Below are 25183 nucleotides of genomic sequence, written 5' to 3' on the forward strand. Positions count from 1 at the left end.
GCTGACTGATGTATTAGAAGGAGCTGACTGATGTATTAGAAGGAGCTGACTGATGTATTAGAAGGAGCTGACTGATGTATTAGAAGGAGCTGACTGATGTATTAGAAGGAGCTGACTGATGTATTAGAAGGAGCTGACTGATGTGTTAGAAGACTTTTGAGGTATTTATCGAGTGTGACTCTCCTGTGAGCGTAAAACGCTATGCCGCGCGCATAGTCTCAGACTGAATACTTTCCAAATGCACTGTATACAAAGGAGAAGGTCTAAGGTTGAACGTATCCTGCGTGAAATACGAGATAACACGCAGTAAGAACCGGGACACGCTAAAATAGCGCCCGAGCGGACTATAAATAAATATTCGATTTCTCGTTGGTGTAGTACACAGAATTAGCCCCCGCATACGGGTAATATACCGTGTCACAAACTACCCGGTGAAGTGTTAACAGTAGGAAGGAGTGAACTAACCTCTGTGGCAAGCAGAGATGTACCAAGAGGAGTGACCCGGGTTGATAAAGTGAAGCCCAGGGATCCATTGCTAACTCAGCCTCGGGTAGGAAGACAGGGCGGCCCCTCACCAGGAAAGAGGCTCATACCGCGGGCTTCCATACTGTGGTCAAGAGAAGATCCACAGGCAAAGACTACCCGCGCGTGAATGAACCCAGTAGGACGTCTGGGACGCGGCCCGTACTAGTCACCCCGACAGGAGGACAATTAATGTTTTAGCCTTTATATATATATATATATATATATATATATATATATATATATATACAGTTTTGCCAATGCTACACACCAAAACACAAGGAATAGTGTTTTTATAATTTGTTACAGGCTGTTTTTAAGAACATGTAAATGTGGCTCCTTTGGCCAACATCCCTCGTTTATGGATGGCGTTGGCTCTGAATGCATATGGATGTCCGTTACATTTCTAAAATGTCCGGCAAATTCCCTGTCGTGATGTCCGGCGCCTACTTTTCCCAAAGGAAACTCTGAAATGGCATATTTGCTTTTATGAAGATTCTAGAATATTCTCTTGAAAAATCTGTCACCAAAATATGGACATGGCTGTTCATGTGGTGGTTAATGTATCACTGATCAAACGTCTGAAAATGTCAGTGGCAAAACTGCGGGAGCAAACGAGCTTGGGACCGGGATAGGATAGCCATCATTGTTATGAAAATATCAGCCTCAAAACTTCAAAGTTGTTTTTCTTTCTGAAGCCTAATCAGGGACATTTTCTGGGATGGCTCTATCCGGGTACTGGCCACCAAAATCGGTGACGTCTGGTCACCCTAGAATTAACAGATTGAATGGTCTATTTAAGAAATAAGGTCCGAAGGGTGTGGTATATGGCAAATTTACCACGGCTACATTCTTCATATGCACGGCGTTGGAGTGCCTGGATACAGTAATTAGCTGTGGTATTAGCTGTGGTATATTGGCCATATACCACAACCCCCGAGGTGACTTATTGCTATTTTAAACTGGTTACCAATGTAATTAGAGCAGTAAAAATCAATGTTTTGTCATACCCGTGGTATGTGTTCTGATATACCACTCCTGTCAGCCAATCAGTATTCAGGGCTCAAACCACCCAGTTTATAATGATTGATAGAGCAGAGAAGCAGGTTGTTGCAACCATGATTTATTATTCAATCAAACATAATTAATTAAACATACATATCTGCAATAGGATACAGTAACTAATGATATCATGAACCTAATTATTTCCTCATTAATGGCTTTGATCAGGTCCTTCAAATAGAGTCAGAGCAGGAGTGAGGCGTGTGCTCTCTGTGTGGTGATGGTCTTTAGCTGTGTGATCCTCCTGGTGGGGAGGTCTCTCCTCACGGTCGGAGCAGTGGTTAGGACTCTCTCCTAAGGGAACGGTATGTACGGGTTACATGTAGTACACAATATGGGAAATACACTGCCCTTTGGGACGCAGTCTTAAAGATATGAGATGGCACCCTATTCCCTATTGAACTCTGGTCTAAAGTAGGGGATAGGATGCCATTTGGGAAACAATGATAGTAAGTCCTCATTACTTCATGTTTCTTTAAGTTCAACAGCCTCCCACCCTCCCTCCCTCCCTCCCTCTACTTACTATGTTCAACAGCCTCTCTCCCTTTACTTACTAAGTTCAACAGCCTCCCACCCTCTACTTACTAAGTTCAACAGCCTCCCTCCCTCCCTCTACTTACTATGTTCAACAGCCTCCCTCCCTCTACTTACTATGTTCAACAGCCTCCCTCCCTCTACTTACTAAGTTCAACAGCCTCCCTCCCTCTACTTACTAAGTTCAACAGCCTCCCTCCCTCTACTTACTAAGTTCAACAGCCTCCCTCCCTCTACTTACTAAGTTCAACAGCCTCCCTCCCTCTACCTACTAAATTCAACAGCCTCCCTCCCTCTACTTACTAAATTCAACAGCCTCCCTCCCTCTACTTACTAAATTCAACAGCCTCCCTCCCTCTACTTACTAAGTTCAACAGCCTCCCTCCCTCTACTTACTAAGTTCAACAGCCTCCCTCCCTCCACTTACTATGTTCAACAGCCTCCCTCCCTCTACTTACTATGTTCAACAGCCTCCCTCCCTCCCTCTACTTACTATGTTCAACAGCCTCCCTCCCTCTACTTACTAAATTCAACAGCCTCCCTCCCTCTACTTACTATGTTCAACAGCCTCCCTCCCTCTACTTACTAAATTCAACAGCCTCCCTCCCTCTACTTACTAAATTCAACAGCCTCCCTCCCTCTACTTACTATGTTCAACAGCCTCCCTCCCTCTACTTACTAAGTTGAACAGCCTCCCCCCTCTACTTACTAAGTTCAACAGCTTCCCTCCCTCCCTCCCTCTACTTACTAAGTTCATCAGCCTCCCTCCCTCTCTCCCTACCTCTACTTACTAAGTTCAACAGCCTCCCCCCCTCTACTTCCTAAGTTCAACAGCCTCCCTCCCTCTACTTACTAAGTTCAACAGCCTCCCTCCCTCTACTTACTATGTCCAACAGCCTCCCAGCCTCCCTCCCTCTACTTACTATGTCCAACAGCCTCCCAGCCTCCCTCCCTCTACTTACTATGTCCAACAGCCTCCCTCCCTCCCTCCCTCTACTTACTAAGTTCAACAGCCTCCCTCCCTCCCTCTACCTACTAAGTTCAACAGCCTCCCTCCCTCCCTCTACCTACTAAGTTCAACAGCCTCCCTCCCTCCCTCTACCTACTAAGTTCAACAGCCTCCCTCCCTCCCTCTACCTACTAAGTTCAACAGCCTCCCTCCCTCCCTCTACCTACTAAGTTCAACAGCCTCCCTCCCTCCCTCTACCTACTAAGTTCAACAGCCTCCCTCCCTCCCTCTACCTACTAAGTTCAACAGCCTCCCTCCCTCCCTCTACCTACTAAGTTCAACAGCCTCCCTCCCTCCCTCTACCTACTAAGTTCAACAGCCTCCCTCCCTCCCTCTACCTACTAAGTTCAACAGCCTCCCTCCCTCCCTCTACCTACTAAGTTCAACAGCCTCCCTCCCTCCCTCTACCTACTAAGTTCAACAGCCTCCCTCCCTCCCTCTACCTACTAAGTTCAACAGCCTCCCTCCCTCCCTCTACCTACTAAGTTCAACAGCCTCCCTCCCTCCCTCTACTTACTAAGTTCAACAGCCTCCCTCCCTCTACCTACTAAGTTCAACAGCCTCCCTCCCTCCCTCTACCTACTAAGTTCAACAGCCTCCCTCCCTCTACCTACTAAGTTCAACAGCCTCCCTCCCTCTACCTACTAAGTTCAACAGCCTCCCTCCCTCTACCTACTAAGTTCAACAGCCTCCCTCCCTCTACCTACTAAGTTCAACAGCCTCCCTCCCCCCACTTACTAAGTTCAACAGCCTCCCTCCCTCCCTCTACCTACTAAGTTCAACAGCCTCCCTCCCTCCCTCTACTTACTAAGTTCAACAGCCTCCCTCCCTCTACCTACTAAGTTCAACAGCCTCCCTCCCTCCCTCTACCTACTAAGTTCAACAGCCTCCCTCCCTCTACCTACTAAGTTCAACAGCCTCCCTCCCTCTACCTACTAAGTTCAACAGCCTCCCTCCCTCTACCTACTAAGTTCAACAGCCTCCCTCCCTCTACCTACTAAGTTCAACAGCCTCCCTCCCCCCACTTACTAAGTTCAACAGCCTCCCTCCCCCCACTTACTAAGTTCAACAGCCTCCCTCCCCCCACTTACTAAGTTCAACAGCCTCCCTCCCTCCACTTACTAAGTTCAACAGCCTCCCTCCCTCCACTTACTAAGTTCAACAGCCTCCCTCCCTCTACCTACTAAGTTCAACAGCCTCCCTCCCTCTACCTACTAAGTTCAACAGCCTCCCTCCCTCTACTTACTAAGTTCAACAGCCTCCCTCCCTCTACCTACTAAGTTCAACAGCCTCCCTCCCTCTACCTACTAAGTTCAACAGCCTCCCTCCCTCTACCTACTAAGTTCAACAGCCTCCCTCCCCCCACTTACTAAGTTCAACAGCCTCCCTCCCCCCACTTACTATGTCCAACAGCCTCCCTCCCCCCACTTACTATGTCCAACAGCCTCCCTCCCTCCCTCCCTCTACTTACTAAGTTCAACAGCCTCCCTCCCTCCCTCTACCTACTAAGTTCAACAGCCTCCCTCCCTCCCTCTACCTACTAAGTTCAACAGCCTCCCTCCCTCCCTCTACCTACTAAGTTCAACAGCCTCCCTCCCTCCCTCTACCTACTAAGTTCAACAGCCTCCCTCCCTCCCTCTACCTACTAAGTTCAACAGCCTCCCTCCCTCCCTCTACCTACTAAGTTCAACAGCCTCCCTCCCTCCCTCTACCTACTAAGTTCAACAGCCTCCCTCCCTCCCTCTACCTACTAAGTTCAACAGCCTCCCTCCCTCCCTCTACCTACTAAGTTCAACAGCCTCCCTCCCTCCCTCTACCTACTAAGTTCAACAGCCTCCCTCCCTCCCTCTACCTACTAAGTTCAACAGCCTCCCTCCCTCCCTCTACCTACTAAGTTCAACAGCCTCCCTCCCTCCCTCTACCTACTAAGTTCAACAGCCTCCCTCCCTCCCTCTACCTACTAAGTTCAACAGCCTCCCTCCCTCCCTCTACCTACTAAGTTCAACAGCCTCCCTCCCTCCCTCTACCTACTAAGTTCAACAGCCTCCCTCCCTCCCTCTACCTACTAAGTTCAACAGCCTCCCTCCCTCCCTCTACCTACTAAGTTCAACAGCCTCCCTCCCTCCCTCTACCTACTAAGTTCAACAGCCTCCCTCCCTCCCTCTACCTACTAAGTTCAACAGCCTCCCTCCCTCCCTCTACCTACTAAGTTCAACAGCCTCCCTCCCTCCCTCTACCTACTAAGTTCAACAGCCTCCCTCCCTCCCTCTACCTACTAAGTTCAACAGCCTCCCTCCCTCCCTCTACCTACTAAGTTCAACAGCCTCCCTCCCTCCCTCTACCTACTAAGTTCAACAGCCTCCCTCCCTCCCTCTACCTACTAAGTTCAACAGCCTCCCTCCCTCCCTCTACCTACTAAGTTCAACAGCCTCCCTCCCTCTACCTACTAAGTTCAACAGCCTCCCTCCCTCTACCTACTAAGTTCAACAGCCTCCCTCCCTCTACCTACTAAGTTCAACAGCCTCCCTCCCTCTACCTACTAAGTTCAACAGCCTCCCTCCCCCCACTTACTAAGTTCAACAGCCTCCCTCCCCCCACTTACTAAGTTCAACAGCCTCCCTCCCCCCACTTACTAAGTTCAACAGCCTCCCTCCCCCCACTTACTAAGTTCAACAGCCTCCCTCCCCCCACTTACTAAGTTCAACAGCCTCCCTCCCCCTACCTACTAAGTTCAACAGCCTCCCTCCCTCTACTTACTAAGTTCAACAGCCTCCCAGTCCACTTCTTCTACTGGGGATCTGCTGACTTCCTCGTCCTCCTCTTCTTCTTTAACCGTTACCTCAACAGTTTGACTCAAGTCCTCCTCCTCCTCCACTACTTTACTGTTCCTCCCCAGTGTCTGACTGAAGACCTCTCTGTCGTCAGGACCCAGTGACCTGCGTTTGGATCTGGATTGGTCACCTGGATTCTAGAATGAAAACAGTGATCAATAATACAGGAAGTAATATATCCTCTGAAGATCAGGGTCTGTGTTAATAAAGCATCTCAGAAGAGGAGTGTTGATCTAGGATCAGGTTCCCTTGTACATGTGATGCTGATCAGATCCAATAGGAGTGCTGATCTAGGATCAGATCCCCTTGTACATGTGATGTTGTTCAGATCCAATAGGAGTGCTGATCTAGGATCAGGTCCCCTTGTCCATGTGATGTTGTTCAGATCCAATAGGAGTGCTGATCTAGGATCAGGTCCCCTTGTACATGTGATGTTGTTCAGATCAGATCCAATTGGAGTGTTGATCTAGGATCAGGTCCCCTTGTACATGTGATGTTGTTCAGATCAGATCCAATAGGAGTGTTGATCTAGGATCAGGTTCCCTTGTACATGTGATGTTGTTCAGATCAGATCCAATAGGAGTGTTGATCTAGGATCAGGTTCCCTTGTACATGTGATGCTGTTCAGATCAGATCCAATAGGAGTGATGATCTAGGATCAGGTCCTCTTGTACATGTGATGCTGTTCAGATCAGATCCAATAGGATTGCTGATCTAGGATCAGGTTACCTTGTACATGTGATGCTGTTCAGATCAGATCCAATAGGAGTGATGATCTAGGATAAGGTCTTCTTGTACATGTGATGCTGTTCAGATCAGATCCAATAGGAGTGATGATCTAGGATCAGGTCCTCTTGTACATGTGATGCTGTTCAGATCAGATCCAATAGGAGTGCTGATATAGGATCAGGTCCCCTCCTGTCCATTCTTTATAATCTAAAAGCCCAAACTGATCCTAGATCAGCACTCCTACTCTGAGATGCTTGAAACATTTGGCCCCTGAAATAAATAACATTAGTTTACAGTAAAATGTGAAAAGGTCATTTTCTCCCACCTTGTTGATGTGTGATGTAGGGGGACTTCCTCCTTCACTACCAGAGCCATGGACAGGACTCTCACCTGTAGAGATAGGTTGGTATTATGGGTTATAGTGAGACTACCAGGACTCTCTCCTGTTTATCTTTTGATGAAAGGATGGATGGTCAAAAGTAGTGCACTACATAGGGAATAGGGTGCCATTAGGGGTGTATATTAGGGTAAAGTAGTGCACTATGTAGGGAATAGGGTGCCATTAGGGATGTATCTTAGGGTAAAGTAGTGCACTACATAGGGAATAGGGTGCCATTAGTGATGTATCTTAGGGTAAAGTAGTGCACTACATAGGGAATAGGGTGCCATTAGGGATGTATCTTAGGGTAAAGTAGTGCACTACATAGGGAATAGGGTGCCATTAGGAATGTATCTTAGGGTAAAGTAGTGCACTACATAGGGAATAGGGAGCCATTAGGGAATAGGGAGCCATTAGGGATGTATCTTAGGGTAAAGTAGTGCACTACGTAGGGAATAGGGTGCCATTAGGGATGTATCTTAGGGTAAAGTAGTGCACTACATAGGGAATATGGTGCCATTAGGAATGTATCTTAGGGTAAAGTAGTGCACTATGTAGGGAATAGGGAGCCATTAGGGACGAATAACCTGCCTCCACTTACTAAGATGAGAAGGGTCCCAGCCGACGTCCTCTCCATCAGAATTGATCAGACCACCAACTTCCTCCTCCCCGTCTTCCTGTCCCCCGTTGTGACCGAGGTCCTCCCCCATGTGTGTCTGTAGGTGTTTTCTCAGAGCCTGCTCTGTCGGGAGGTCCTGTCCACACACTGGGCAGCGTTGAGACCCTGGGGAAATGGTTTGTGAATGTTAGCAACAGTGTTCTGTTTTGTGTCGGCAGTGAAGTGGCCGACAGTCTGAGAAGGCAGTGAAGTGGCCGACAGTCTGAGAAGGCAGTGAAGTGGCCGACAGTCTGAGAAGGCAGTGAAGTGGCCGACAGTCTGAGAAGGCAGGGAAGTGGCCGACAGTCTGAGAAGGCAGGGAAGTGGCCGACAGTCTGAGAAGGCAGGGAAGTGGCCGACAGTCTGAGAAGGCAGGGAAGTGGCCGACAGTCTGAGAAGGCAGGGAAGTGGCCGACAGTCTGAGAAGGCAGGGAAGTGGCCGACAGTCTGAGAAGGCAGGGAAGTGGCCGACAGTCTGAGAAGGCAGGGAAGTGGCCGACAGTCTGAGAAGGCAGTGAAGTGGCAGTAAAGTGGCCGACAGTCTGAGAAGGCAGTGAAGTGGCAGTAAAGTGGCCGACAGTCTGAGAAGGCAGTGAAGTGGCAGTAAAGTGGCCGACAGTCTGAGAAGGCAGTGAAGTGGCAGTAAAGTGGCCGACAGTCTGAGAAGGCAGTGAAGTGGCAGTAAAGTGGCCGACAGTCTGAGAAGGCAGTGAAGTGGCAGTAAAGTGGCCGACAGTCTGAGAAGGCAGTGAAGTGGCAGTAAAGTGGCCGACAGTCTGAGAAGGCAGTGAAGTGGCCGACAGTCTGAGAAGGCAGTGAAGTGGCCGACAGTCTGAGAAGGCAGTGAAGTGGCAGTGAAGTGGCCGACAGTCTGAGAAGGCAGTGAAGTGGCAGTGAAGTGGCCGACAGTCTGAGAAGGCAGTGAAGTGGCCGACAGTCTGAGAAGAAAGTGAAGTGGCCGACAGTCTGAGAAGAAAGTGAAGTGGCAGTGAAGTGGCCGACAGTCTGAGAAGGCAGTGAAGTGGCAGTAAAGTGGCCGACAGTCTGAGAAGGCAGTGAAGTGGCAGTGAAGTGGCCGACAGTCTGAGAAGGCAGTGAAGTGGCAGTGAAGTGGCCGACAGTCTGAGAAGGCAGTGAAGTGGCCGACAGTCTGAGAAGGCAGTGAAGTGGCCGACAGTCTGAGAAGGCAGGGAAGTGGCCGACAGTCTGAGAAGGCAGGGAAGTGGCCGACAGTCTGAGAAGGCAGGGAAGTGGCCGACAGTCTGAGAAGGCAGGGAAGTGGCCGACAGTCTGAGAAGGCAGGGAAGTGGCCGACAGTCTGAGAAGGCAGGGAAGTGGCCGACAGTCTGAGAAGGCAGGGAAGTGGCCGACAGTCTGAGAAGGCAGGGAAGTGGCCGACAGTCTGAGAAGGCAGGGAAGTGGCCGACAGTCTGAGAAGGCAGGGAAGTGGCCGACAGTCTGAGAAGGCAGGGAAGTGGCCGACAGTCTGAGAAGGCAGGGAAGTGGCCGACAGTCTGAGAAGGCAGGGAAGTGGCCGACAGTCTGAGAAGGCAGGGAAGTGGCCGACAGTCTGAGAAGGCAGGGAAGTGGCCGACAGTCTGAGAAGGCAGGGAAGTGGCCGACAGTCTGAGAAGGCAGGGAAGTGGCCGACAGTCTGAGAAGGCAGGGAAGTGGCCGACAGTCTGAGAAGGCAGGGAAGTGGCCGACAGTCTGAGAAGGCAGGGAAGTGGCCGACAGTCTGAGAAGGCAGGGAAGTGGCCGACAGTCTGAGAAGGCAGGGAAGTGGCCGACAGTCTGAGAAGGCAGGGAAGTGGCCGACAGTCTGAGAAGGCAGGGAAGTGGCCGACAGTCTGAGAAGGCAGGGAAGTGGCCGACAGTCTGAGAAGGCAGGGAAGTGGCCGACAGTCTGAGAAGGCAGGGAAGTGGCCGACAGTCTGAGAAGGCAGGGAAGTGGCCGACAGTCTGAGAAGGCAGGGAAGTGGCCGACAGTCTGAGAAGGCAGGGAAGTGGCCGACAGTCTGAGAAGGCAGGGAAGTGGCCGACAGTCTGAGAAGGCAGGGAAGTGGCCGACAGTCTGAGAAGGCAGGGAAGTGGCCGACAGTCTGAGAAGGCAGGGAAGTGGCCGACAGTCTGAGAAGGCAGGGAAGTGGCCGACAGTCTGAGAAGGCAGGGAAGTGGCCGACAGTCTGAGAAGGCAGGGAAGTGGCCGACAGTCTGAGAAGGCAGGGAAGTGGCCGACAGTCTGAGAAGGCAGGGAAGTGGCCGACAGTCTGAGAAGGCAGGGAAGTGGCCGACAGTCTGAGAAGGCAGGGAAGTGGCCGACAGTCTGAGAAGGCAGGGAAGTGGCCGACAGTCTGAGAAGGCAGGGAAGTGGCCGACAGTCTGAGAAGGCAGGGAAGTGGCCGACAGTCTGAGAAGGCAGGGAAGTGGCCGACAGTCTGAGAAGGCAGGGAAGTGGCCGACAGTCTGAGAAGGCAGGGAAGTGGCCGACAGTCTGAGAAGGCAGGGAAGTGGCCGACAGTCTGAGAAGGCAGGGAAGTGGCCGACAGTCTGAGAAGGCAGGGAAGTGGCCGACAGTCTGAGAAGGCAGGGAAGTGGCCGACAGTCTGAGAAGGCAGGGAAGTGGCCGACAGTCTGAGAAGGCAGGGAAGTGGCCGACAGTCTGAGAAGGCAGGGAAGTGGCCGACAGTCTGAGAAGGCAGGGAAGTGGCCGACAGTCTGAGAAGGCAGGGAAGTGGCCGACAGTCTGAGAAGGCAGGGAAGTGGCCGACAGTCTGAGAAGGCAGGGAAGTGGCCGACAGTCTGAGAAGGCAGGGAAGTGGCCGACAGTCTGAGAAGGCAGGGAAGTGGCCGACAGTCTGAGAAGGCAGGGAAGTGGCCGACAGTCTGAGAAGGCAGGGAAGTGGCCGACAGTCTGAGAAGGCAGGGAAGTGGCCGACAGTCTGAGAAGGCAGGGAAGTGGCCGACAGTCTGAGAAGGCAGGGAAGTGGCCGACAGTCTGAGAAGGCAGGGAAGTGGCCGACAGTCTGAGAAGGCAGGGAAGTGGCCGACAGTCTGAGAAGGCAGGGAAGTGGCCGACAGTCTGAGAAGGCAGGGAAGTGGCCGACAGTCTGAGAAGGCAGGGAAGTGGCCGACAGTCTGAGAAGGCAGGGAAGTGGCCGACAGTCTGAGAAGGCAGGGAAGTGGCCGACAGTCTGAGAAGGCAGGGAAGTGGCCGACAGTCTGAGAAGGCAGTGAAGTGGCCGACAGTCTGAGAAGGCAGTGAAGTGGCAGTGAAGTGGCCGACAGTCTGAGAAGGCAGTGAAGTGGCCGACAGTCTGAGAAGGCAGTGAAGTGGCCGTCAGTCTGAGAAGGCAGTGAAGTGGCCGACAGTCTGAGAAGGCAGTGAAGTGGCCGACAGTCTGAGAAGGCAGGGAAGTGGCCGACAGTCTGAGAAGGCAGGGAAGTGGCCGACAGTCTGAGAAGGCAGGGAAGTGGCCGACAGTCTGAGAAGGCAGTGAAGTGGCCGACAGTCTGAGAAGGCAGGGAAGTGGCCGACAGTCTGAGAAGGCAGTGAAGTGGCCGTCAGTCTGAGAAGGCAGTGAAGTGGCCGACAGTCTGAGAAGGCAGTGAAGTGGCCGACAGTCTGAGAAGGCAGGGAAGTGGCCGACAGTCTGAGAAGGCAGGGAAGTGGCCGACAGTCTGAGAAGGCAGTGAAGTGGCCGACAGTCTGAGAAGGCAGGGAAGTGGCCGACAGTCTGAGAAGGCAGTGAAGTGGCAGTGAAGTGGCCGACAGTCTGAGAAGGCAGTGAAGTGGCCGACAGTCTGAGAAGGCAGTGAAGTGGCCGACAGTCTGAGAAGGCAGTGAAGTGGCCGACAGTCTGAGAAGGCAGGGAAGTGGCCGACAGTCTGAGAAGGCAGGGAAGTGGCCGACAGTCTGAGAAGGCAGGGAAGTGGCCGACAGTCTGAGAAGGCAGGGAAGTGGCCGACAGTCTGAGAAGGCAGTGAAGTGGCCGACAGTCTGAGAAGGCAGGGAAGTGGCCGACAGTCTGAGAAGGCAGTGAAGTGGCAGTGAAGTGGCCGACAGTCTGAGAAGGCAGTGAAGTGGCCGACAGTCTGAGAAGGCAGTGAAGTGGCCGACAGTCTGAGAAGGCAGTGAAGTGGCCGACAGTCTGAGAAGGCAGTGAAGTGGCCGACAGTCTGAGAAGGCAGTGAAGTGGCCGCCAGTCTGAGAAGGCAGTGAAGTGGCCGCCAGTCTGAGAAGGCAGTGAAGTGGCCGCCAGTCTGAGAAGGCAGTGAAGTGGCCGACAGTCTGAGAAGGCAGTGAAGTGGCCGACAGTCTGAGAAGGCAGTGAAGTGGCCGACAGTCTGAGAAGGCAGTGAAGTGGCCGACAGTCTGAGAAGGCAGTGAAGTGGCCGACAGTCTGAGAAGGCAGTGAAGTGGCCGACAGTCTGAGAAGGCAGTGAAGTGGCTGACAGTCTGAGAAGGCAGTGAAGTGGCTGACAGTCTGAGAAGGCAGTGAAGTGGCTGACAGTCTGAGAAGGCAGTGTGAGGTAAACATAAGTATCTGTTTCATGTCTAAACTGCCACTACAAATAATACATGTTGCTATGTAGGCTTTCCATTACACGTAGTAAGATTAGTATTTGCAGTTGGAATACATAGAAAAATGAGCTATTTGCAGCTTCGCTGTAACATTCTGGAATGTTCATTCAAATCGTTCCAACTGAAGTTGTTACTGTGGCAACATGTTGGGCTGTAAAGGAAGTGTTGTTGAACTCGCCTCCTGTCTGGTTCTCTCTTGCGTGGGTCCGGAGGTGGTACTTCAGAGTGGCAGGCTGGGCGAACCTCCTCCCACACAGGGCACAGAAGTACGGCTTCTCCCCTGTATGCACCATCTGGTGTCTCTTCAGGACGTCTGCCTGGCTGAACCGTCTCCCACAGTCAGGGCAGGAGTACGGCTTCTCCCCTGATGGATGGATGGACAGATGGACAGATGGGTGGACAGATGGATGGACAGATGGGTGGGTGGGACAGACAGACAGTGTCACTCCACAATAATGAGCCATTTACTTTATGTCCGTATTATTATGTTTTATTATTTCTTATTGTTGTTGAAAAGGAACCTGCAAGTAAGCATTTCATTGGACGTTGTATACCACGTGAATCCCATACATATGACAATGCTGTAATGTATGCTGTCATTTGCTGCATGAAGTTTCAAGTTTTATTAAAGAACCACATTGTGGACAACTCAAGAGTTTTGAGACACTGATATCCTTCGATCGTTAAATCAACCTCACCTGTATGCACTCTGGAGTGGACTTTCAGGTGCCCGTTGTCACGGAAACCCTTCCCGCACTCGGGGCAGACACAGGGTTTCTCTCCCGTGTGAGACCTAAATCAAATCATTCTTTATTCAAAGTGCATTTAAACTTGAAACAGACTTTACATTAAAACAACAAGGAGATCAAATGAAAACAAGAATGAAACAAAATGACCTCTGGTGCATCTTCAGGCTGTCCTTCTGGGTGAAACTGGCGCCACACTCCAGACACTGGTAAGGCTTCTCCCCGGTGTGAATCCGCTGGTGTTTCTTCAAGTTTCCGATCTGAGCAAAGCCCTTGCCACACACAGAACAGGAGTAGGGCCTCTCTCCCGTGTGTGTTCGCTGGTGCACTTTCAAAAATTCATTTTGGGTGTAACTCTTGCCGCAGACGGAGCAAGAATAAGGTCTCTCCCCCGTGTGTGTCCGTAGGTGAACTCTAAGACTTCCCTTCTGGGTGAAGCTCTTCCCACACACAGAGCAGGAGTGAGGCTTCTCTCCGGAGTGTATCCTCTCATGTTCTCGGAGGCCTCCTGAGTGGGCGAACCTCTTGCCACAATCAGGACAGGGGTAAGGCTTCTCCCCTGTGTGTACTCTCTGGTGTCTCACCTTATGGAACACAATGGAAATAAGTCACTGACTTGTTTTGTGTTATCCCGTCACGTTTTAAGTACTGTGTGTATATGTCATTTTTTTAAACTGGGAAATAAAAATCATCAAACTCACCAGGTCACATGGGCGGGAAAACTCTTTCCCACAGTCCAGACAACAGTGTGAAAAGGTTTTGGTTGGTTCTGTTTGGTTCTGTTGATCAGGTTCTCCTGATGCAGGGGGGCTGTGGGACGGGCTGGGCTGGTTGTTAACATCATCCTAAAAGAGGATGAAGGGCAGAAGGCAGCCGTCACTAGTTCTGGAGAGGGGAACATTTGTGTTAGATGAAACGAGTGTTGTTGTTGTTGTGGTAGACTATATGAGTGTGTTGTTGTGGTAGACTATATGAGTGTGTTGTTGTGGTAGACTATATGAGTGTGTTGTTGTGGTAGACTATATGAGTGTTGTTGTGGTAGACTATATGAGTGTTGTTGTGGTAGACTATATGAGTGTGTTGTTGTGGTAGACTATATGAGTGTGTTGTTGTGGTAGACTATATGAGTGTTGTTGTGGTAGACTATATGAGTGTTGTTGTGGTAGACTATATGAGTGTGTTGTTGTGGTAGACTATGCGAGTGTTGTTGTGGTAGACTATATGAGTGTGTTGTTGTGGTAGACTATACGAGTGTTGTTGTGGTGGTAGACTATATGAGTGTGTTGTTGTGGTAGACTATATGAGTGTGTTGTTGTGGTAGACTATATGAGTGTGTTGTTGTGGTAGACTATATGAGTGTGTTGTTGTGGTAGACTATATGAGTGTGTTGTTGTGGTAGACTATATGAGTGTGTTGTTGTGGTAGACTATATGAGTGTGTTGTTGTGGTAGACCAAATGAGTGTTTTGTTGTGGTAGACTATATGAGTGTTTTGTTGTGGTAGACTATATGAGTGTGTTGTTATGGTAGACTATATTAGTGTTGTTGTGGTAGACTATATGAGTGTTGTTGTGGTAGACTATATTAGTGTTGTTGTGGTAGACTATACGAGTGTGTTGTTGTGGTAGACTATATGCGTGTTGTTGTGGTAGACTATATGAGTGTGTTGTGGTGGTAGACTATATGTGTGTTGTTGTGGTAGACTATATGAGTGTTGTTGTGGTGGTAGACTATATGAGTGTGTTGTTGTGGTAGACTATATGAGTGCGTTGTGGTAGACTATATGAGTGTTTTGTTGTTATGGTAGACTATATTAGTGTTGTTATGGTAGACTATATGAGTGTGTTGTTGTGGTAGACTATATTAGTGTTGTTGTTGTGGTAGACTATATGAGTGTTTTGTTGTTATGGTAGACTATATGAGTGTTGTTGTTGTGGTAGACTATATGAGTGTTTTGTTGTTATGGTAGACTATATTAGTGTTGTTGTGGTAGACTATACGAGTGTGTTGTTGTGGTAGACTATATGAGTGTTTTGTTGTTATGGTAGACTATATTAGTGTTGTTGTGGTAGACTATATGAGTGCTGTTGTGGTAGACTATATGAGTGCTGTTGTGGTAGACTATATGAGTGTTGTTGTGGTAGACTATATGAGTGTGTTGATGTGGTAGACTATATGAGTGTTTTGTTGTGGTAGACTATATGAGTGTTGTTGTGGTAGACTATATGAGTGTGTTGTTGTGGTAGACTATATGAGTGTGTTGTTGTGGTAGACTATATGTGTGTTGTTGTGGTAGACTATATGAGTGTTGTTGTGGTAGACTATATGAGTGTTGTTGTGGTAGACTATGAGTGTGTTGTTGTGGTAGACTATGAGTGTGTTGTTGTGGTAGACTATATTAGTGTTGTTGTGGTAGACTATATGAGTGTTGTTGTTGTAGACTATATGAGTGTTGTGGTAGACTATATGAGCGTTGTTGTGGTGGTAGACTATATGTGTGTTGTTGTGGTAGACTATATGAGTGTTGTTGTGGTAGACTATATGAGTGTTGTTGTGGTAGACTATATGAGTGTTGTTGTGGTAGACTATATGAGTGTTGTGGTAGACTATATGAGCGTTGTTGTGGTGGTAGACTATATGTGTGTTGTTGTGGTAGACTATATGAGCGTTGTTGTGGTGGTAGACTATATGTGTGTTGTTGTGGTAGACTATATGAGTGTTGTGGTGGTAGACTATATTAGTGTTGTTGTGGTAGACTATGAGTGTGTTGTGGTGGTAGACTATATGAGTGTGTTGTGGTGGTAGACTATATGAGTGTTGTTGTGGTAGACTATATGAGTGTTGTGGTGGTAGACTATATTAGTGTTGTTGTGGTAGACTATGAGTGTGTTGTTGTGGTAGACTATATTAGTGTTGTTGTGGTAGACTATATGAGTGTGTTGTTGTGGTAGACTATATTAGTGTTGTTGTGGTAGACTATATGAGTGTGTTGTTGTGGTAGACTATATGAGTGCGTTGTGGTAGACTATATGAGTGTTTTGTTGTTATGGTAGACTATATTAGTGTTGTTGTGGTAGACTATATGAGTGTGTTGTTGTGGTAGACTATATTAGTGTTGTTGTTGTGGTAGACTATATGAGTGTTTTGTTGTTATGGTAGACTATATGAGTGTTGTTGTTGTGGTAGACTATATGAGTGTTTTGTTGTTATGGTAGACTATATTAGTGTTGTTGTTGTGGTAGACTATATGAGTGTTTTGTTGTTAAGGTAGACTATATGAGTGTTGTTGTTGTGGTAGACTATATGAGTGTTTTGTTGTGGTAGACTATATGAGTGTTGTTGTGGTAGACTATATGAGTGTTTTGTTGTGGTAGACTATATGAGTGTTGTTGTGGTGGTAGACTATATGAGTGTGTTGTTGTGGTAGACTATATGAGTGTGTTGTTGTGGTAGACTATATGAGTGTTTTGTTGTTATGGTAGACTATATTAGTGTTGTTGTTGTGGTAGACTATATGAGTGTTTTGTTGTTATGGTAGACTATATGTGTGTTGTTGTGGTAGACTATATGAGTGTTGTTGTGGTGGTAGACTATATGAGTGTGTTGTTGTGGTAGACTATATGAGTGCGTTGTGGTAGACTATATGAGTGTTTTGTTGTTATGGTAGACTATATTAGTGTTGTTATGGTAGACTATATGAGTGTGTTGTTGTGGTAGACTATATTAGTGTTGTTGTTGTGGTAGACTATATGAGTGTTTTGTTGTTATGGTAGACTATATGAGTGTTGTTGTTGTGGTAGACTATATGAGTGTTTTGTTGTTATGGTAGACTATATTAGTGTTGTTGTGGTAGACTATACGAGTGTGTTGTTGTGGTAGACTATATGAGTGTTTTGTTGTTATGGTAGACTATATTAGTGTTGTTGTGGTAGACTATATGAGTGCTGTTGTGGTAGACTATATGAGTGCTGTTGTGGTAGACTATATGAGTGTTGTTGTGGTAGACTATATGAGTGTGTTGATGTGGTAGACTATATGAGTGTTTTGTTGTGGTAGACTATATGAGTGTTGTTGTGGTAGACTATATGAGTGTGTTGTTGTGGTAGACTATATGAGTGTGTTGTTGTGGTAGACTATATGTGTGTTGTTGTGGTAGACTATATGAGTGTTGTTGTGGTAGACTATATGAGTGTTGTTGTGGTAGACTATGAGTGTGTTGTTGTGGTAGACTATGAGTGTGTTGTTGTGGTAGACTATATTAGTGTTGTTGTGGTAGACTATATGAGTGTTGTTGTTGTAGACTATATGAGTGTTGTGGTAGACTATATGAGCGTTGTTGTGGTGGTAGACTATATGTGTGTTGTTGTGGTAGACTATATGAGTGTTGTTGTGGTAGACTATATGAGTGTTGTTGTGGTAGACTATATGAGTGTTGTTGTGGTAGACTATATGAGTGTTGTGGTAGACTATATGAGCGTTGTTGTGGTGGTAGACTATATGTGTGTTGTTGTGGTAGACTATATGAGCGTTGTTGTGGTGGTAGACTATATGTGTGTTGTTGTGGTAGACTATATGAGTGTTGTGGTGGTAGACTATATTAGTGTTGTTGTGGTAGACTATGAGTGTGTTGTGGTGGTAGACTATATGAGTGTGTTGTGGTGGTAGACTATATGAGTGTTGTTGTGGTAGACTATATGAGTGTTGTGGTGGTAGACTATATTAGTGTTGTTGTGGTAGACTATGAGTGTGTTGTTGTGGTAGACTATATTAGTGTTGTTGTGGTAGACTATATGAGTGTGTTGTTGTGGTAGACTATATTAGTGTTGTTGTGGTAGACTATATGAGTGTGTTGTTGTGGTAGACTATATGAGTGCGTTGTGGTAGACTATATGAGTGTTTTGTTGTTATGGTAGACTATATTAGTGTTGTTGTGGTAGACTATATGAGTGTGTTGTTGTGGTAGACTATATTAGTGTTGTTGTTGTGGTAGACTATATGAGTGTTTTGTTGTTATGGTAGACTATATGAGTGTTGTTGTTGTGGTAGACTATATGAGTGTTTTGTTGTTATGGTAGACTATATTAGTGTTGTTGTTGTGGTAGACTATATGAGTGTTTTGTTGTTAAGGTAGACTATATGAGTGTTGTTGTTGTGGTAGACTATATGAGTGTTTTGTTGTGGTAGACTATATGAGTGTTGTTGTGGTAGACTATATGAGTGTTTTGTTGTGGTAGACTATATGAGTGTTGTTGTGGTGGTAGACTATATGAGTGTGTTGTTGTGGTAGACTATATGAGTGTGTTGTTGTGGTAGACTATATGAGTGTTTTGTTGTTATGGTAGACTATATTAGTGTTGTTGTTGTGGTAGACTATATGAGTGTTTTGTTGTTATGGTAGACTATATTAGTGTTGTTGTGGTAGACTATATGAGTGCTGTTGTGGTAGACTATATGAGTGTTGTTGTGGTAGACTATATGAGTGTGTTGTTGTGGTAGACTATATGAGTGTGTTGTTGTGGTAGACTATATGAGTGTGTTGTTGTGGTAGACTATATGAGTGTGTTGTTGTGGTAGACTATATGAGTGTTGTTGTTGTGGTAGACTATATGAGTGTGTTGTTGTGGTAGACTATATGAGTGTTGTTGTGGTAGACTATATGAGTGTTGTTGTGGTAGACTATATGAGTGTGTTGTTGTGGTAGACTATATGAGTGTGTTGTTGTGGTAGACAATATGAGTGTGTTGTTGTGGTAGACTATATGAGTGTGTTGTTGTGGTAGACTATATGAGTGTGTTGTTGTGGTAGACTATATGAGTGTGTTGTTGTGGTAGACTATATGAGTGTGTTGTTGTGGTAGACTATATGAGTGTGTTGTTGTGGTAGACTATATGAGTGTGTTGTTGTGGTAGACTATATGAGTGTTGTTGTGGTAGACTATATGAGTGTTGTTGTGGTAGACTATATGAGTGTTGTTGTGGTAGACTATATGAGTGTTGTTGTGGTAGACTATATGAGTGTTGTTGTGGTAGACTATATGAGTGTTGTTGTGGTAGACTATATGAGTGTTGTTGTGGTAGACTATATGAGTGTTGTTGTGGTAGACTATATGAGTGTTGTTGTGGTAGACTATATGAGTGTTGTTGTGGTAGACTATATGAGTGTTGTTGTGGTAGACTATATGAGTGTGTTGTTGTGGTAGACTATATGAGTGTTGTTGTGGTAGACTATATGAGTGTTGTTGTGGTAGACTATATGACTGTGTTGTTGTGGTAGACCATATGAGTGTTGTTGTGGTAGACTATATGAGTGTGTTGTTGTGGTAGACTATATGAGTGTTGTTGTGGTAGACTATATGTGTGTTGTTGTGGTAGACTATATGTGTGTTGTGGTGGTAGACTATATGAGTGTTGTTGTGGTGGTAGACTATATGAGTGTTGTTGTGGTGGTAGACTATATGAGTGTGTTGTTATGGTAGACTATATTAGTGTTGTTGTGGTAGACTATATGAGTGTATTGTTGTGGTAGACTATATGAGTGTGTTGTTGTGGTAGACTATATGAGTGTGTTGTTGTGGTAGACTATATGAGTGTGTTGCTGTGGTAGACTATATGAGTGTGTTGTTGTGGTAGACTATACGAGTGTTGTTGTGGTAGACTATATGAGTGTTGTTGTAGTAGACTATACGAGTGTTGTTGTGGTAGACTATATGTGTGTTGTTGTGGTAGACTATATGAGTGTGTTGTTGTGGTAGACTATATGAGTGTGTTGTTGTGGTAGACTATATGAGTGTGTTGTTGTGGTAGACTATATGAGTGTTGTTGTGGTAGACTATATGTGTGTTGTTGTGGTAGACTATACGAGTGTGTTGTTGTGGTAGACTATACGAGTGTGTTGTTGTGGTAGACTATACGAGTGTTGTTGTTGTGGTAGACTATACGAGTGTGTTGTTGTGGTAGACTATATGAGTGTGTTGTTGTGGTAGACTATATGAGTGTTGTTGTGGTAGACTATATGAGTGTTGTTGTGGTAGACTATATGAGTGTTGTTGTGGTAGACTATATGAGTGTTGTTGTGGTAGACTATATAAGTGTTGTTGTGGTAGACTATATGAGTGTTGTTGTGGTAGACTATATGAGTGTTGTTGTGGTAGACTATATGAGTGTTGTTGTGGTAGACTATATGAGTGTTGTTGTGGTAGACTATATGAGTGTTGTTGTGGTAGACTATATGAGTGTTGTTGTGGTAGACTATATGAGTGTGTTGTTGTGGTAGACTATATGAGTGTTGTTGTGGTAGACTATATGAGTGTTGTTGTGGTAGACTATATGAGTGTTGTTGTGGTAGACTATATGACTGTGTTGTTGTGGTAGACCATATGAGTGTTGTTGTGGTAGACTATATGAGTGTGTTGTTGTGGTAGACTATATGAGTGTTGTTGTGGTAGACTATATGTGTGTTGTTGTGGTAGACTATATGTGTGTTGTGGTGGTAGACTATATGAGTGTTGTTGTGGTAGACTATATGAGTGTTGTTGTGGTAGACTATATGAGTGTGTTGTTGTGGTAGACTATATGAGTGTTGTTGTGGTAGACTATATGAGTGTTGTTGTGGTAGACTATATGAGTGTTGTTGTGGTAGACTATATGAGTGTTGTTGTGGTAGACTATACGAGTGTGTTGTTGTGGTAGACCATATGAGTGTTGTTGTGGTAGACTATACGAGTGTGTTGTTGTGGTAGACTATACGAGTGTTGTTGTTGTGGTAGACTATACGAGTGTGTTGTTGTGGTAGACTATACGAGTGTGTTGTTGTGGTAGACTATATGAGTGTTGTTGTGGTAGACTATATGAGTGTTGTTGTGGTAGACTATATGAGTGTTGTTGTGGTAGACTATATGAGTGTTGTTGTGGTAGACTATATAAGTGTTGTTGTGGTAGACTATATGAGTGTTGTTGTGGTAGACTATATGAGTGTTGTTGTGGTAGACTATATGAGTGTTGTTGTGGTAGACTATATGAGTGTTGTTGTGGTAGACTATATGAGTGTTGTTGTGGTAGACTATATGAGTGTTGTTGTGGTAGACTATATGAGTGTGTTGTTGTGGTAGACTATATGAGTGTTGTTGTGGTAGACTATATGACTGTGTTGTTGTGGTAGACTATATGACTGTGTTGTTGTGGTAGACCATATGAGTGTTGTTGTGGTAGACTATATGAGTGTGTTGTTGTGGTAGACTATATGAGTGTGTTGTTGTGGTAGACTATATGAGTGCTGTTGTGGTAGACTATATGAGTGTGTTGTTGTGGTAGACTATATGAGTGTTGTTGTGGTAGACTATATGTGTGTTGTTGTGGTAGACTATATGTGTGTTGTGGTGGTAGACTATATGAGTGTGTTGTTGTGGTAGACTATATGAGTGTGTTGCTGTGGTAGACTATATGAGTGTGTTGTTGTGGTAGACTATACGAGTGTTGTTGTGGTAGACTATACGAGTGTTGTTGTAGTAGACTATATGAGTGTTGTTGTGGTGGTAGACTATATGAGTGTTGTTGTGGTGGTAGACTATATGAGTGTGTTGTTATGGTAGACTATATGAGTGTTGTTGTGGTAGACTATATGAGTGTTGTTGTGGTAGACTATATGAGTGTGTTGTTGTGGTAGACTATATGAGTGTGTTGTTGTGGTAGACTATATGAGTGTGTTGTTGTGGTAGACTATATGAGTGTGTTGCTGTGGTAGACTATATGAGTGTGTTGTTGTGGTAGACTATACGAGTGTTGTTGTGGTAGACTATACGAGTGTTGTTGTAGTAGACTATACGAGTGTTGTTGTGGTAGACTATACGTGTGTTGTTGTGGTAGACTATACGTGTGTTGTTGTTGTGGTAGACTATACGAGTGTTTTGTTGTGGTAGACTATATGAGTGTGTTGTTGTGGTAGACTATATGAGTGTGTTGTTGTGGTAGACTATATGAGTGTGTTGTTGTGGTAGACTATATGAGTGTGTTGTTGTGGTAGACTATATGAGTGTGTTGTTGTGGTAGACTATATGAGTGTTGTTGTGGTAGACTATATGTGTGTTGTTGTGGTAGACTATATGTGTGTTGTTGTGGTAGACTACATGAGTGTGTTGTTGTGGTAGACTATATGAGTGTGTTGTTGTGGTAGACTATACGAGTGTTGTTGTTGTGGTAGACTATACGAGTGTTGTTGTTGTGGTAGACTATACGAGTGTGTTGTTGTGGTAGACTATACGAGCGTGTTGTTGTGGTAGACTATATGAGTGTTGTTGTGGTAGACTATATGAGTGTGTTGTTGTGGTAGACTATATGAGTGTGTTGTTGTGGTAGACTATATGAGTGTGTTGTTGTGGTAGACTATATGAGTGTGTTGTTGTGGTAGACTATATGAGTGTGTTGTTGTGGTAGACTATATGAGTGCGTTGTGGTAGACTATATGAGTGTGTTGTTGTGGTAGACTATATGAGTGTTGTTGTTGTGGTAGACTATATGAGTGTGTTGTTGTGGTAGACTATATGAGTGTTGTTGTGGTAGACTATATGAGTGTTGTTGTGGTAGACTATATGAGTGTGTTGTTGTGGTAGACTATATGAGTGTGTTGTTGTGGTAGACTATATGAGTGCGTTGTGGTAGACTATATGAGTGTGTTGTTGTGGTAGACTATATGAGTGTTGTTGTTGTGGTAGACTATATGAGTGTTGTTGTTGTGGTAGACTACATGAGTGTTGTTGTTGTGGTAGACTACATGAGTGTTGTTGTTGTAGTAGACTATATGAGTGTGTTGTTGTGGTAGACTATATGAGTGTGTTGTTGTGGTAGACTATATGAGTGTGTTGTTGTGGTAGACTATATGAGTGTTGTTGTTGTGGTAGACTATATGAGTGTGTTGTTGTGGTAGACTATATGAGTGTGTTGTTGTGGTAGACTATATGAGTGCGTTGTGGTAGACTATATGAGTGTGTTGTTGTGGTAGACTATATGAGTGTGTTGTTATGGTAGACTATATTAGTGTTGTTGTGGTAGACTATATGAGTGTTGTTGTTGTGGTAGACTATATGAGTGTTGTTGTTGTGGTAGACTACATGAGTGTTGTTGTTGTGGTAGACTACATGAGTGTTGTTGTTGTAGTAGACTATATGAGTGTGTTGTTGTGGTAGACTATATGAGTGTGTTGTTGTGGTAGACTATATGAGTGTTGTTGTGGTAGACTATATGAGTGTGTTGTTGTGGTAGACTATATGAGTGTTGTTGTTGTGGTAGACTATATGAGTGTGTTGTTGTGGTAGACTATATGAGTGTTGTTGTGGTAGACTATATGAGTGTTTTGTTGTGGTAGACTATATGTGTGTCCAATACTTTGATCAGGGAATCAGGGCCTGTATTTCACAAAGCATCTAACAGTAAGAATGCTGAACTCAGACCCTCCCTGTCCAGGTAATCCTAAAGCAAAACTGATCCTAGATCAGTGTGTTTGTGTTAGTGCTTGGTAGGAACAAAAGACTGTACCCACCGCTCTGCAGATAAGACTGGCCCTGCCTCAAAAGACCCACCCAGTCGCATGGTGTCACTACAGACTGACTGAGCAGCAGCAGCAGTAAACTAACCGCCAGCTTGATACTTTGTTACATTGACAACCACAATCAAATCAGTTTTCAGATGACTGAGCATAAACGGACCTGGCATAACCGGTCTGTGCTATTACTCCAACTCTTGTCACGCATCGTCTTGCAATTACAGCAATGGAGTTTTCACAGCCCGATTTGGGACAAAGATGCCCATTCATGTCATGTGAGGCATTCGAGTCCGAAGGGCCAGGATAATGTTAGTAAATTTGGCTGGCTAGCTAACGGGCATTCGTCCCTCCCGTGTCTTACCTCGTCCATTGTGGGTCGGTCAGAACCGGGAGGAGTGAATTCTGCCGACATGTTATTGATTGTTGTTCTTTTACGTTCACTTCAGCTCGAGGACACTCACGACAGTTGAACAATTTACTGGTCGTGAAACGATTTGAAACCTAACCAGCCATCTAAACGAAGGCAATACATGCAGAAATCCTATATGTTGCCATTTTAACAGTAACTAGCTAGCTAGACTGTTTTGAAGAGAGGTAAATAAGCCGACTGTCTGCGTTACTGCATCACCGTACTTCCGGGTATAATTCTTCTGCATGACTAAACTACCTGGTACAATAGCGCCACCTTGTGTACAGGAGTGAGAAGGCAGGCAATACAAGGCGCTCACAACCTGCAGGAATCTTGTTCAATTATATATTTTTATTTTAACTTTATTTAACTAGGCAAGTCAGTTAAGAAGAAATTCTTATTTACAATGACGGCCTACCACAGACGACACTGGGCCAATTGTGCGCTGCCCTATGGGATTCCCAATCACGGCCGGATGTGATACAGCCTGGATTCGAACCAGGGACTGTAGTGATGCCTCTTGCACTGAGATGCAGTGCCTTAGATCGCTGCCCCACTCGGTCCTCAAACCAACGTTAAAGGTGCATGCCGCCACCTACTATGCTGCTGAAGGGACAATCACGGTCTAAATCCTCCTACCTCAGTGCTTTTGAAAAACAAAATAGCCCTACTAACTTCTAATAGACCCTCCCCCATCCCCGTCCCACCTCAATGACCCTACACTTCCATTTTCCCTCTGTTAAACATACTTAAGACAATATAACGACACATGCTCCACCGTTTCATCGACCGTACACTCCAGACACACCATTCACATGCTGCCAACCAGATGTAATGACGAGTTCAATGTACAATATCCTAAGCGCAATCACCACCTCTTCCTTCCTAATCTGACCTTTGAACCTTGGTCCACTGACCTTTCTTTAGAGGGAATATAAATGCTGTCCCTTGGGCTCAGAGTCCCATCTCTTCTGCCACACATCTATCAAAATGGCCCTGATCTTACATCTGGCCTCACCTCTACCCAGTGGAACATTAATATCAATTATATTTAGTTTCAAAGCTCTTTTGGCTAACTGGTCTACAATTACATTCCCTTCCACACCCAAATGTACTGGGACCCAGCAGAATATCACTACTGGCCTCCCAAGTGGTGCAGCGGTCTAAGGCACTGCATCGCAGTGTTG

The 25183-nt window shown here is 45.9% G+C and overlaps 1 protein-coding gene across 2 annotated transcripts; it reads right to left on the reverse strand.

Annotated features, from left to right (window-relative positions):
* Positions 1-1629: 1629 nt before the first annotated feature.
* LOC129842777 (zinc finger protein 664-like) lies at positions 1630-24241 on the reverse strand. Of its 2 annotated transcripts, XM_055911423.1 has the most exons (10): positions 23949-24241; positions 13757-13900; positions 13206-13639; positions 13008-13102; positions 12488-12673; positions 7668-7850; positions 7013-7077; positions 5905-6095; positions 4219-4240; positions 1630-1878 (listed from the first exon to the last, which is right to left on the reverse strand). In XM_055911423.1, exons 1-10 carry the CDS (start codon positions 23997-23999, stop codon positions 1768-1770), a joined length of 1482 nt encoding a protein of 493 aa, XP_055767398.1. In that variant the 5' UTR covers positions 24000-24241; the 3' UTR covers positions 1630-1767. The 2 variants fall into 2 exon arrangements, with proteins under 2 accessions (XP_055767398.1, XP_055767397.1); XM_055911422.1 differs by lacking the exon at positions 4219-4240 and having other exon boundaries at positions 5885-6095.
* Between the last annotated feature and the right edge of the window lie 942 nt (positions 24242-25183).

This window comes from Salvelinus fontinalis, unplaced genomic scaffold (assembly GCF_029448725.1).
Source record: "Salvelinus fontinalis isolate EN_2023a unplaced genomic scaffold, ASM2944872v1 scaffold_0065, whole genome shotgun sequence".
Lineage (NCBI taxonomy): Eukaryota > Metazoa > Chordata > Actinopteri > Salmoniformes > Salmonidae > Salvelinus > Salvelinus fontinalis.

What these genes read in the sequence shown, in the direction of transcription:
- LOC129842777 (XM_055911422.1), bottom strand. Translation starts at nt 23,999, where the DNA reads ATGTCGGCAGAATTCACTCCTCCCGGTTCTGACCGACCCACAATGGAC. An exon ending in CTGGGACCCTTCTCATCTTA is followed by an intron (nt 7,078 to 7,667) that starts GTAAGTGGAGGC and finishes CTATCTCTACAG; the next exon opens with GTGAGAGTCCTGTCCATGGC. An exon ending in CTGGGAGGCTGTTGAACTTA is followed by an intron (nt 1,879 to 5,884) that starts GTAAGTAGAGGG and finishes CCGTTCCCTTAG; the next exon opens with GAGAGAGTCCTAACCACTGC.